At 40.9% G+C, this 13,947-nt stretch overlaps 2 protein-coding genes across 2 annotated transcripts; both read right to left on the reverse strand.

Moving 5' to 3' along the window:
- Positions 1 to 2,665: 2,665 nt before the first annotated feature.
- Positions 2,666 to 9,673, reverse strand: LOC105565089 (facilitated trehalose transporter Tret1-like). The gene is made up of 4 exons (XM_012017965.1): positions 7,853 to 9,673; positions 7,114 to 7,382; positions 4,797 to 5,221; positions 2,666 to 4,136 (listed from the first exon to the last, which is right to left on the reverse strand). The coding sequence occupies exons 1-4, from the start codon at positions 7,881 to 7,883 to the stop codon at positions 3,455 to 3,457; spliced, it is 1,407 nt and encodes a 468-aa protein (XP_011873355.1). The 5' UTR covers positions 7,884 to 9,673; the 3' UTR covers positions 2,666 to 3,454.
- A 226-nt stretch (positions 9,674 to 9,899) lies between these two features.
- On the reverse strand, positions 9,900 to 13,804 carry LOC105565090 (ubiquitin carboxyl-terminal hydrolase 35-like). The gene is made up of 3 exons (XM_012017967.1): positions 11,929 to 13,804; positions 11,573 to 11,796; positions 9,900 to 11,416 (listed from the first exon to the last, which is right to left on the reverse strand). Exons 1-3 carry the CDS (start codon positions 13,410 to 13,412, stop codon positions 10,476 to 10,478), a joined length of 2,649 nt encoding a protein of 882 aa, XP_011873357.1. The 5' UTR covers positions 13,413 to 13,804; the 3' UTR covers positions 9,900 to 10,475.
- Positions 13,805 to 13,947: the final 143 nt, after the last annotated feature.

A 13,947-nucleotide genomic window follows, 5' to 3' on the forward strand; every position in this document is an offset into this window, starting at 1 on the left:
AAGAGACGCGATCGCGCGAACACGATCGATGGCGTCGCGCAAGTTGGCGGGAACGTTTCGGCGAAAAAGGACCGCGGGGCTCACCTCGCGCGTTTCCCCGAGAAAGGCGACCGAATGCGGGCGTCAACGTCTCTCTTGCCGCGCGTCACGCGTGAAATTCTACACTCGCGAGGAGACACGAACTGAAATCGCGGCCCGGTGTGTTCGCGTCGCGCTCGGATACGGTCGGCGCGACGGCGACGATGCGGCACATTCCCGGCTTCTCGCGAGATACGCGTCTCGGCGGATCGTCGACGCACGAGTGTCGGATCGGCGCGATTACTAACTTGATTGGACGCAACGCCGTTGTGCGAGCCTTCGTGAAACGCGTCGTGGTGGCCGTCGGCGCGGGAGAACGATCCACTGCGCGTCCGTGATGCTTCTCGAATGATTCCAACATGGCGCAGGTTTCTGGCGGTACGACGCGATACTACTCGAGTCGCGTCAACGACGCGACACTACTCGAGTCGCGTCAACGACGCGCGACGATTCACTTCTCACTTCGATATCGCTCGCGCAATTAAACGCGTGAATGCGCACGTTGACGGAAAATCGAGCCTCGTTACGTTTAATTTATTTCGTCTATTTTATACACCACCGAAGGCACAGCAAGCGCCAACGGTAGACGGCGAATACGGCGGTCCGCTTCCCGTACATCGAGCCGAGTAAACGCCCCGAGAAACGAAAGACGTCGTTTTTAATTATTACGCGGAGAACGAGAGCGCACACTGTCCCGTGGCATTCGCCGCGGCCGCGGCGGCTCGAATGCTACTGCGATACATTGACCTCGGCGAGCGGCGCCGGCGGCTCGACGTAAACAACTGCCGAGCGGCACACGCTCGGGTCTAACAAAAACTTATACATATTTTCGACGCGCAAACAAGCAAAAACTGGCGTAACCGTTTCGGTGTTTTTCACGGGCAAACGTACTATCAGTCTGCGTTCTGTCGCGGTGCCGGCTGGTCGCCGTCGCGTACCTGTCTTTCTCTAGAGTGTCGCACGCTCTGTACGAATATCGTGTGCTCTGTTTAGTGTCGTGCTCTGTTCAGCGTCGTGCTCTGTGCGCCAACAATTAACAGCCTGGTTCACACCGATCGTTTAATACGCGTATAAAACAACGTTTACTAGTTGTTCATTGTGCTATTTGATACGTGTATGAAACGTAGACTACGGACTATCAGACTGCGTTCTGTCGCGGTGCCGGCTGCTCGCCATCGCGTACCTGTGTCTCTCTAGAGTGTCGCACGCTCTGTACGAATATCGTGTGCTCTGTTTAGTGTCGTGCTCTGTGCGCCAACAATTAACAGCCTGGTTCACACCGATCGTTTAATACGCGTATAAAACAGTGTATTTCGGCCGATCGGCCAGTGATATTGTTTTTGCGTTGTCGGTTTCCCTGTTCCATTTTCGGGAAGAGAGAGATATATTTGTGCGACTTGGGCGTTCGCGCTGTAATTGTAAATCGCTCTGTCGTTCTTCGCAACTCGAACGGGCAGCAAATAAAGAACGTCGCTTACTGCATTTCACGGTATTTTACATCGCGTACGGGAGTGTACGAAATTTCGCGCGATCGATTTTGAGTACTGCGAGTGTAAGTGCAACAAGAAAATCTGAGAGGAGGAGCTTAAGCCCGTATCAGACTACGGATTGGGATTGGGATTAGATTGAAATTTGACCAATCAGAGTAAAAGTTACTGAACTTGAGATTAGTAAACTTTACTGTGATTGGTTAAATTTCAATCTAATCCCAATCCCAATCCGTAGTCTGATACGGGCTTTAGGCGGCATCGGGCAACGGCAGAGAAATCGTAAGGTAAGTGTCTTACATTTTTATTATTTGCTAATTGTGCAAAATAAAGCACCTGTTCTGTGCTTTTATTTTATTTATTCAAATGATTCGAACGTGGATTCGAATAAGTGTTAGAGACAAAACCATACGTATAATATTTTGCGAGTTCATATTTAAAAGGAAGACTTTCAGTATTCAATATAATTATTTTAATAAATACACATTTTCAAAAATATTAAATATAAAGTATATTTAATACAATAGTCTGGATTTTACATAATTAGTCTATAATAATTAATCGTATACATTTTTGTATTGTTACAGTTTAACATGTATAGTTAGCGATGTACAACTTTGCTGTTGCGAACCGTATATCAGTGAGTGACAAATTACTTTTTATTTTAAATTGACGTTGCGCATACAATTACAATACTTCTTCGCGTCTATACAAATTCTTAAAAATATACAATGCTTGACCACAAACTGCGCGCGCGAAGCGCGCGTTTTATCGTTTCTAGTAAATAGAAAATGTAAATAAGTTAATACCAATGTTATGTATAATTTTTTACACCATTTTCAACGGGTGACGGCTCTCATTGCCTAAACGTTTTCCAACATTACTTTCGTTAATTTAAGTTGTTTACAATAATATTCGTAAGCAACAAGTTATAGATAACATTTTTCGGTGTCACTGCTCGAAACGATAAATACTCAAAGAAAAAAAAGACAAAGTTGAGGAATCTGTTAATAAATGCAGAAATGTTAAAAATGGAACGTAGGGGAAGGAATACAAAGATAAAGAAGATGCTATTGGAAAGATAAATAAAACGAGCACAGTTATAAATAAATGGTAAAATTCATTAATTAATTTCTTCTTCACATCGTAGTACGATAACTTTGTAACATTGCAGACATCAGAGACAATCGAATATATTCAAAGCTTACTAAAGAAATATTAAATAACTCCGCTATAAATATCTTAAGAAAAATCAAAAGACCAAGGTAGAATAAATCGTCGCAGTTAAAATTGTAAATGACGCTTTTCATATCAACTAATAAATTAAAATATATATTTTTACAGAGATTTAAGAAATAATTAATTCAAAAGGGAGCCGTTGCGGCAAATTTCTTCTATAAATATCTTAAGAAAAATCAAGAGTGCAGAGTAAAGTCGCAGTTAAGAAACGCTTTTTATGTCAGTTCGTAAATTAAAGTATTTTCACAGAGATGTATAATAGAAAGTATTCAATTCGAAAGGGAACCGGCAATATTTTTATCAAAAATATTGCTCATCTCTCTTCCAACAAGACGATAAAAATGAGCTTCCGTTGCATAGTCCGAGTCGTTCCATTTCTTTCAAAATAACATTTAATTTCAGCAACTCTAGTACTGTGTACATGTCGTCACCTCCTCTTCAAACGTGGCACCAATTCGACACGCAAATTCGTTATAATATGTCCCTTCGTGTCGTCGATATCACATTTAAACATCGCGACGTTAACATTTAACGATAATAAAAATGTACAGTGCAGATCACTTCAGGCGAGGTAGTTACAGCGACAGGTGTAAAGCCGACCTCGAGAGCTGCTTCCCTCGATGAAACGCGAACAATTCGCAAAGTATTCATCAAATACTCGTCGTGGAAAGATTGACATGTGGAACTACTCCATTCTCGACCGCACTCTGTTTCGACAAGCCGTGCAGCTTCTCCTGTATCTGCTCCAGCGTCTTGCCCTTGGTCTCAGGTACGTAAAGAAGCGTGAATAAAGCGCCGGCGAGGCTGCACCCGGTGAATATCCAGAATGGCGTGTGCGTACCGGCACTTTCGCTTATGACTAGGTACAACTTCGTCACGACAAAGCCTGTGAAATGGGTCATGGCTATGCCTATCATATTGCCGAGGGCCTTGACGTTCGTGGGGAACAATTCGCTGGCCATGGTGAACGGTAGCGCCGCCAGGCCCAGGGCGTACATGACCACGTATAGAATCACGCCGGTGGCGGGCAACCACATGATGTTGCTGGTATCCGCGTGGTTGTATTGGAGATGAAAGTACGCCGCGACCATGGCGGTGGAGCACGCCGAACCAACAGCGGAGATGGTCAGCAATGACTTTCTGCCGCTGCAATCGGTGATCATCATGCAGACGATCGAGCAGATCAGCGTCACGGCGCCTAGTATCATAGTCAAGTACTTGCCTTCCAGACTACTGTTCGCCTGATCGAAGATCATTTGCGCGTACTGCAACACGGCCTGAGAGCCGCTCAACTGTTGAACTATGCCCAGACACAGCAACGTTATTAGGGCTCTGTAAAATCATTCGGTCCAATTATCAATTGGGTCCTTTTATCATCAGAATAATCATTTTTACTTAGTCGAAAATTATGTTTGTTACATATTGTTACTTTATCAAAAGTTAGCTTACAACAACTCCGACCCTAGTAGCACAGTGCATTGGCTAAATATTGGTCCAATGTTGATTATATTAGAAATGCGTTGGCCGATGTTGTCCAAAGTAAAGCCAATATTGGTCATGGAATAAATGTAAATATTGCACGATAATAATTATGTAATATTAGATTGATACTGAAAGTGCTTTGGCCAATATTTAACAATGTAATAAGAATACTGACCTAATAGACATATTGGCTAAATAAGAGGAGGCGTCCATCTTACAATATTGGACAAAATTGGGAATACTAGATTTACATTATTTCCCAATATGACGCCAATATATTGTGCTACTAGGTCGAGTGTCGTGAGTGTCAACACTAAAAATCAATTGATAAAAATATCTTCAATATTCTTTAATCACTACAATAATAATTTATTTAAAAAGAGATTGTGTATACGTAATACTTATTTGTAAAATGCTCAAATCCAATATCTAATATTTTTACTTATTTGTGTTACAGCAAAGGATTTTAAATAATCGCTAACACGACGATATCGAAATTGACGGTCTTACCTGCGATTCCCCGGCACAAACAGGAGTTCACGGAAACCAGCTTCGTTAGCCAAATCGTTCTTTACGGATTGCTCGATACCGTCCGCTTCTTTGTAAACATCCTCTTTGCCTCTCAGTTGAACGAGAGAATTTATGGCTTTCTCCTTGGCGTCGCAGCGCATCAATTGGTACGGGGATTCCGGTAGCCAGATGAAAACGATGACGAATAGGCACGGCACCGCCGAAGAGACGAGGGCGAGATTTCTCACCGAAAGAAACGGACCTATTATGTACTCGATCGAAGTACCGAGTTTCACAGCAACCGTCAGCATGGATCCCAAATTGCCACGGATATCTGCCGGCGAAATCTCACCCAGATACATAGGCGTGGCTGCATAAGAGATGCCCATAGCCAATCCGGATGTAAACCTCGATATATATAGCTCCTGCGAAGCAGATAAGGGACAGGGAGATAAAGGGATTGAACGGGTCAAATTGATCCCCACCTCAGGCAACTTATCTTCCAAATTCAAGAAGATATCTCTTCCCTTTAGAAGAGTAGCGTTATACGAAAACCTAATCTACATATACTACCATAAACACACTTGCTTCTACACAGATAAAAATCGTATACATTTCAGTGAATTTAATTTAAAGGCCAATTTTAGAGTTTAAGTGTTGTAGGCACTTTAGTGGAGGAAAGTCCTCTATTATGAGACAGGATTCTATAATAATATGAGATAGCTGGTTTTCAGCACTTAAATTCAATCACAAATTGAAACTACTCGTATTATATTTGACAAATACAATAAGGAGGCCAAGTTTAACGAGCTATTCGGTTGACAGATTTTTAATATAGATATATTTCACTATAATTACAATTAAGGATATCGGATAGCGAATCAATCACAAATCTTTTTTCTCAACGATTACACGATCTAACAATGAATTTGCCGCAACAGATTTCGCTCCAAGGGCAATCAATTCATGGTGGAATCAACTGATGATGCCTATTAATTTATTCTACCACTATTACATATTAGAATCCTATCTCATAATAGGGGACCTTCGTCTACTCATCTTATCCAAATGAGAGATAGAGCTCGTTTCTTCCAAATGACATTTAGTTTGTATAATTATATATGTTTCAAATATTTTGCGATATCAATTAATTTTGCAGAAGTTTTTTTACGGTGAAATAAACTCTTGCAATTCGTTGTCTCACAAACTAATTGTCATTATAATTGTGTAAGTAATTTTTAAAAGTACTTATTAAAAGCATTGTTTCCTTAATTCCTATTGTGTCTATAATTAATTGGTTTTCTATTGTTATCTTAAAATGTGTAACGAATTTTTAGCATTCTATTACAACACTTGATAAAAACGATAACAATCTGTAAAAAAATGTTGTGCAATCAGCTTTAAAAAATGTACATTATTGCTGACAATGTATTATCTATTGACGAGCACGTTATCAATTTTATCTTAATTTGATTTCTGACGAATCGAAGCGCTTAAAATTATGACAAAATTATCTTATACATACGACACGTGTATGTACAGAAATATCCTAATAAGAAATTAGGATTCGCGATAAAACTGGATAGAAATTAAAATTCGCGAAATAAAATTATCTCTTGAAGATAGAAATTAAATTTCAAGAGATATTTTTATTTAGTGAATTTACTCACCACTAGGTGCTAGGCTAAGTAATTACTTATTCGAAATCTTTGAACTTTAATTCGACGGGTCTGCAAAATCTTTTTCAGGAAATATTACTTAGATAGACTTTCGCAAAAGAAGTACTTCAACAATCATAGGGTGATATAATTGGATAATAATCTGACGATAATATTTCAACAAATGTCAACACATTCATTTCCATATGATCGTCAAATCTAAATCACGTTTTGTAAGCTTATCTCGTTTGTTCGCAAAAAGAAGACTATCTTTCGTCGATTAAAGATTAGCGAGATTAAAGCTTTGATTGCATATCCCAGTGAGACATAGTCTAAAGTTTGAACTGAAAGAGAGTTCGAGTTCGAGCGAATCGTTCTTGAGTCCAAAAAAAGTAGATTGCACCGTTAAAACTGGAGTGTATAATTCAAATGTACTTTTCTAGACCAAACTCTCCGAGGAACTTTGGAAAACTTGGAAGAACTTTGTTTGAAAGACAAGAAGAATAATTGAAATTGCGGCTCAGCGTAGAAATGAATATTTTAATGTTCTTACGCGAATATTTTAATTTCATTTACTTTGAATGCTTTAATACATCCGGCGTATCATTTTATAGAAAGTACTCGGATGTACCTAGCAAATGTAGCAGTTATTAAATTACCCACGGTGATGTTGCAAAGGCTATCAGCAACCAGCCGATTACCGAGGGCGCAGCCGTAAATAGCATGGTGTTCTTCCTGCCGATGACATTCACCATGAATGCAGAAGCAACGCAACCCCCGGTGGCACCCAAAGTAAGTAAGGATGTCACCCAAGAGGCTTCTTCGAAGTTCAAACGTACAGGATAGTCAGTTTCACCACTTAACAGTAAGGGCAAGGATGGCGATGCCCAACCGATAAATAGACCGACTGACAGCATACCTAGATTTCCTATGAAAATAATGGATTTCAAAGAGTATTACATGTGAGTAATTTTATTAACTGTTATTTAAATGGAAGAAAACAGTTGTTACATAAATTTTGTTCATAAAGATTCTTTAAAGCTCCTATTTGCAAAGATTATTCTGTATACATTAATTTCACTTGTAAAAATCTCTTTTAATATTAATAATTTTATTTATACAGCTGAGAGACATTTTAATATTTTAAAATTGACCTAGTAAAATCTGTTCCTGAATACTCAATTAAAATTCAAATGAAATGCATAATATACCATATAATTAAATAATACGTTACAAAAATACAAACGATGGATAAGCAAATTAAATTAAAATAAATTAAATAAATTTAATTACAGAAAACGACTTAATTTATTTGAAGTTTCGCATAATTGTTAGATGAATATCGTGCAATTCTGTCGAAAAATTTACTTCTATCCTGCAATCGCAATGTACACATACCTGCTACAGCAGCGAGATATACTTTCTTCATGTTTTCATTACAATCACGCGCCGCGAGAAAATACTAAATGACTGGGTTTGCAACAATGGTTAGAGTTCTGTGTTCATACATGAAACAATGCAGATGATATCGTATCACTTTTATCTGAAGCATTTCAAGAGTTTGATATAAAATTGTCATTATCAAATAAAACGATGAATGTCTTGAAATATTTGAGATGTCTCACCAAGTTGACAGAAACTGACTTTACGACGTTACTGATATCTTTTTCAAAATTATTTTGAAAAAGGACGTCTCAAAAACATCGTTTAGTTGCACATCTTGGAAGAGAGTCAACAGAAACAACATAATTATCTCATAACATGGTTTAGTAAGAAATTTATTATTAATAAGCTTACATTAATCTTTCAGCAAATTATAGTTTAAACGGTATTAAATATCGCACAATTAATACTAGTTGACATTGACAATAAATGAATCTTTCTTTTCTCTTTCACAAATATAATTTGATTATTCTAGTATTATATAACATTAACTACTTTTGTTAGAGTTTTACAGCCTTAACAGAAGCTGTACAATAATATATGTATATAATTTTAACTACAGATAAAACTAAACAGTCCGCGTATTACAACGAGTTGAAAAAATTAATATTGTCAATTCGACAGTAAAAGTTATCACAGATTCACGAAGAGTTTGGAATGTTGCGCGATACCCTCGTAATTAAAACAAATTATAATAACAATATCCTTTCAACTTTTATAATTGTGAAGGAGAGCTTTTGTTTATAAGATGCTATAATTTATAAACAAGCATTAATAGTATATTTAATAGCTAAAACATAGGCTCGTCGTTAATTAGAAAGGAGATTCGCAATTTTGAAAGTAAATACGAAACGATGAATATCGAATTAATAAATAAAGGCTCAATGTGGCACAATTAGACAAACATCGCATATATTATATTGTAAAAAGACGCATACGCTCGTACATATTTATATACATAATATCTATCAACTACTCTAATTTTATTTTATAAATTACGGTATTTTTTTTACGACAAGGTGCGTTCAAAAAGCTTACAAGCAATGCAACAGAACAATTACAACAATGTTAAATCAGGTAATATCTCTTGTACTTGGTAAATACTGTTTTGTAATAACACATGTATGCAATAACGCATGTACAGAGAACCACAGCCGATGATCGTATTTCTCATTTTCTTTCTTAATAGTTTCGTAACAACACTGGTAACTTGACACAAGCACTCCGTAGGTGACACTTTCTTCGATAAGTATGTAAAATTTACGACGTAGTATTATAAAATCTGCGAGTTATCGATTTCCAAGTTAACGATGTCATGATGCTGTATCTATTTATTAACATCAACAACGTATTCTATATAAATAATTAAGTAACTAGCTACATATAGAGAACTAGTTACTTAATTATAAAGAAATTTATTTTTACAATTTACATACAGAAACATATACAGAATTTCACAAAATTCTACCGACGTAAAGCGTCAGGAATACCGTATCTATTGATAAAGTACACACAACTGAAAGATTTTGTCGAGTAGAATTTTGTAATATCTTGTATACGTAGAGTGAGGCACTTGCTATTTGCCCACCCTTGATTTCTGATTCCTAACGAAATAATTCAGACAAAAGTTAGTTTCGAGGAAACGCAAATGTTCCGAGAAATTTTTTCTCTCCAAGGTACTTCACATGCTGGTGGAACAACTTTTGCCAGATGCACTAAATAAATAAAAGTAGCTTCAGCAAAACAAATAAAAATAGACCTAAAATGTAAATTGTTAAATAAAAAAATTAATGCATTTTCTGATTAGATGAAAATTAATATAAATAATAGCACTTTGCATGTAATAAAATTATAGTTGCTTTGAAAATGTTTAATATATTTGCCGAGATAAAATGAGAAGTGTTATATTTAAGGAAACGTAATGTAATATTACACACACGCGCGCACACACACTCGCGCACACAGTTAACGTAAAATTGTATAAAAATAATGATGATAAAAATAAAACTTGAGATGCTCCAGTTTATAATTTTTCTCAGTAAATACATGAATTTAAAAACAACCGAGAGACACCGGTTTGAAAACACGCCGAACACATTATAATACAATTATTAGCGACTAATATAAATAAAAACATTAATTTGTTTTATAGTCTTAATACATATTTTATCTTGCGTACATGCATGAACGTATTTGTTCATTCGTGTAATTATCACTCGTATATATATTCGTTTATATTTTATGTATGTACATATCTGTTTCGCACAGATTCCAGTTCTGGTTATCATCGCACTTTGCACTATTTTGCAGAGCTGCCGTAACTAATTTGCGGACAACGTAACTATCGTCGAGTTATAGTAGTGTGACGTATATATTCCACTTGGTAAACGTAAGATGTAAAATGTAATCCACAGCAATAGGATATGGTACAGAACCATAAAACGTGTCTTTCTGCAATTATATATACTGATTGCGATTTCTTTATCTATGTATATGTATATGTATAAAATACTTAGAACAGATACAGAGTTATTTGAAATTGGCAAGATGTGTGTCGCCGTGTAACGAGTTCCTTCGTTCAATAAAGAAACCGATTCGTCGGGACCGATTCGATTGGACCGCGACAGCTACTGGGTGGCGGATTATCATCGTCAGAATTGTTATGCTGTCTCAAAGGCTTGGTGGGAAGTTGGCTACGTTGCGACGCTATCGCTTGACGTCGCAGCTCCTCTATATAATCCGTAGTGTCATTCGCTATCAGTTCCTGTATACGTTTACTTAGAGTCGACAATTCGGGCTTGTCGTCTTCGTAGATCCCGTCGTGAGCTCCGGACTTTTCGTAGAACAATATGTAGGGCGTGTCGGGAGGCTTCAAGTTCTTGAAGTCCTCGAACGTGGTTTGCGTTACGAAGCTGTCGTTAAATTTGTACCAATTCTGCTTGGAATCGCAAGCGTACGTGAAATAGTGCCCGTAATCCATGCTGTATCCGGAATGCACGACGGCGGCGTACAAGTGATACGTTTCCGCTACGGTGTACGGTATTGCCGACACCGGCAGCTGTATGGTATCGTTATATACCACTTTGTGCCGAAGCTTCGTCCTCAATCGTGTATCGAAGTCGTATCGGAAGTGCTTAAGCGTTAGGATCAAGTGCGCGGGCGCTTGTAAAATCGTTATGATCCTCTGCGCGTCGCATAATTTCGTGCACTTGTCGCACCGATACTTGTTCTCCCCCGTGAGCTTCTCCGGCGTAAGATAATAGTTGATGAGGTCCTGGACGGAAACCTCTTGGTTCTCCTGTATCTCCTCGGGAAAGCACAACTGCAGGTCGCGAAATTTGTCCGTGTTGCGAGAACTGGTGTCGCATTGTGCGCATTGGTAAGTGATCTGGCATTCCCCGCCCAATACCCTGTGTACGAGAGACGTATACGTGCCAGTTTCCTCGCCACCTACCGACTGTATGCCGCTGTCGGTCGAGTCCGAATGAGAATCGCTCAGCCGTTGTCCTAGCTCCTCGCCTGTTACAAGAAGGAAAACATTGGAAAATGTTCAAATCAAATACAGAATGTATCGCGCAACTCAAATATAAATACAAACAATAAGCTCAGGGGAGCTTTCGGAACTGTGCTTTATCATCTATTTAGCCACATCCAATATGTACAGACAAGAATCACCTCGTGTAAAATCCGCCAACGACTGCGTTTTCCGTTGTAAGGCCAAGCCTTCCGTTAGATCTTCCTCAGTCGTCCAACGTTTAATACCTTTCGCTGACTCCATCGACAACATCACGTCGTCCTCCTGCTTCTCGATTTTGCATTTAAGAGTCGCCGCGTTGTCGCTTCCTCCGCAGGCTGAACTGGCAGATTTCTCTTGCTCGTGCAGAACATCCAAGAGATGACTGCGAAAAGGATTTCCATTAATACTCCGCTGTACATCAGCGCGGAATAGAAAATAAATCTCGACTACGGTGAGAGTAACTTAATTACAATTTGGAGCGGGAGAAGCGGTGGGACAAAAACAGCGTACTAACCAGAGAAACTCGGAGCTGTCCTGTTGCTGCCCGGGTAAGAAATACGTGGGCCGCGACGCTCGTAATATCTCGGTCGGCGCCAAGCATACTCTCCTGGAATACAGCAGCAGTGCGAACAAATTTTGAAGCTTCTCCAGCAGGGGCTTCTTGCCCGATTCGTTCAACGGACGATAATTGAGCACGTCTTGGCAGAATTGTCTAGTCATTAGTAAGGCTTGCAGGACACTGTTCATATAGCAAGTGTTTCCCAGATTGGACAGACCGACTTTGCCGGACAGCGGCCTCTCCGGCTCGACGATCGGCTCGAACTCCTTGGTCTCGTCGAGCCACACCTGCTCCCTGCACAGCTCTCGGACGACGTGCATGCGCGGCAGCACGGGGAAGGGATAGTTTTCCGTGTTGCCGCAGGGTATGCAGGTGGAGAATCTCTTGCTGTACACCTTCATGATGTCGACCAAGTTCTGTATGCATTCCTTGCTGGAGTCCGAGTCCTCCTTCATGAGATCCTTGATCAGCGCCGGTATCCTCTTGGATACATTCTGAACAAACGACATGGAGCTCTGCCTCTTGAGGATGTAAAAGATGATGTTGGAAGCGTTTTGGCGGACGACAGGTACCAGCAGCACCCGGCACATCAACACCAATATGTCTACCGAGGACTCGGTGAGCTCGAGGAGGGTGGAATACTTGTGCTGCTTCTCCAAGCCACGGATAAACTCCATGATCCAAACGCTGAGCCGGTCCTCGCACCACTTGGGCAGCCAGTTGCAGAGAACCTTGAGGGCCTGTATGAGCTGGCGGTCGGTGTGCGACTGGGAGAGAATCCAGTCGACCGCCTGCGGAATAACGGACGCTTCCACCAGCTGCAATATGGCAGCGAGGCCCGGGCCGGGCTCCTGCTTTCTGTTTGTGTCGGATATGATGTTGTAGAGGGTTTGGAGGCAGGTAAACATTAAAATGTCGCGCTCGCCGTTCTTTGTATTGGAGCAGAACGCCTTGAGAAAGTGCTGGATCTTTGTGGTGTTGTCGTAGAACTCGGAAATTTTTTTCGGCTCCAAGGGCATCTGAAAGGAAGACAGGCTCATGACTATCGCCTCGCAGAGTCTCGAGTGGTTCGCCGACCTGGGCAGGTACACCCTGTGCTCCGCGAGCGTGCCGAGGAGCTCGGTGAGGTGCGACATGTCGTCGATGTCCGTGTTCTGCAGCAGCAGGGCGACGTCGTTCGAGATGGGGTTGACGTTGAAGCGCTTCTCCGAGATGCGGCCCGACATCCAGGCCATAATCTTGGGCACCTCCGAGACGTTGGCGATCTCGCTGTGGAGAAGGTCCCTCAGGGTGTCCTCGCAGTCGGCCGGCTGCCCGAGCTCCCGTTCCTGCAGATTCTGCAGCATCAGCCAGCCGTCGTTAACGGCCGCGTCGTCCCCCGACACTATCAGCTTGAGGCATTGCCCGATGTCGCTCTTGAGTACGTGCTCGGTGTCCATCTCGTCGGTCGGTATCCCTCGCCGTTCCCGTTCAGCTCGGCTTATCCTAGCTTGCAATTAAAGGCGGGACAATTAACCTGAGCGCGACGATGAGTCTCGGGAAAATCAAAATTATCCCATGGTGGTGAAAAAGCGTAAAGAAGGAAAAAAAAGGAGCGAGTGCCACGGCACGGATCATGCGCTACTTGAGACAGCGGGCCCGATGCCCGAGGATGCGTCGTCATTTACGTCACGACTAGGGAATAATTAAGGGCGATTTGCACGCCGATCGCTCTCCAAACGATCCGAGTTTTAACTTCTTTTTTTTCTACCTCGCACTTCATTTCGTCAAAATTTACGTAAACGTCGTCGCGTTTATAATCGCAACCACGTCTTCTCTAGGAAACTTTTGAAACCATAGACTTGGATATACACAGAGAGAAGCCTGAGAGCTGCCACGTGGTGCAGCACCACTTTGAAACATCCAATGAGAGAAGGCGCTCGGGCAAAGTTCCCTAGCCGCCGGGGCGCATAGGGACGCGACGGGCGGGCGCGT

This window comes from Vollenhovia emeryi, unplaced genomic scaffold (assembly GCF_000949405.1).
Source record: "Vollenhovia emeryi isolate VEMERY1.0 unplaced genomic scaffold, V.emery_V1.0 DF939155.1, whole genome shotgun sequence".
Classification (NCBI taxonomy): Eukaryota; Metazoa; Arthropoda; class Insecta; order Hymenoptera; family Formicidae; genus Vollenhovia; species Vollenhovia emeryi.

Excerpts from the sequence above, each read along its gene's own strand:
- LOC105565089 (XM_012017965.1), bottom strand. The coding sequence starts at position 7,883 with ATGAAGAAAGTATATCTCGCTGCTGTAGCAG. Across the intron at positions 7,383-7,852 it reads ATATCTCGCTGCTGTAGCAG|GAAATCTAGGTATGCTGTCA; the intron begins GTATGTGTACAT and ends TTATTTTCATAG. Across the intron at positions 4,137-4,796 it reads TTTGTGCCGGGGAATCGCAG|AGCCCTAATAACGTTGCTGT; the intron begins GTAAGACCGTCA and ends ATGATTTTACAG.
- LOC105565090 (XM_012017967.1), bottom strand. The coding sequence starts at position 13,412 with ATGGACACCGAGCACGTACTCAAGAGCGACATCGGGCAATGCCTCAAG. Across the intron at positions 11,797-11,928 it reads GACAGCTCCGAGTTTCTCTG|TCATCTCTTGGATGTTCTGC; the intron begins GTTAGTACGCTG and ends TCCTTTTCGCAG. Across the intron at positions 11,417-11,572 it reads GTTGGCGGATTTTACACGAG|GCGAGGAGCTAGGACAACGG; the intron begins GTGATTCTTGTC and ends TTCTTGTAACAG.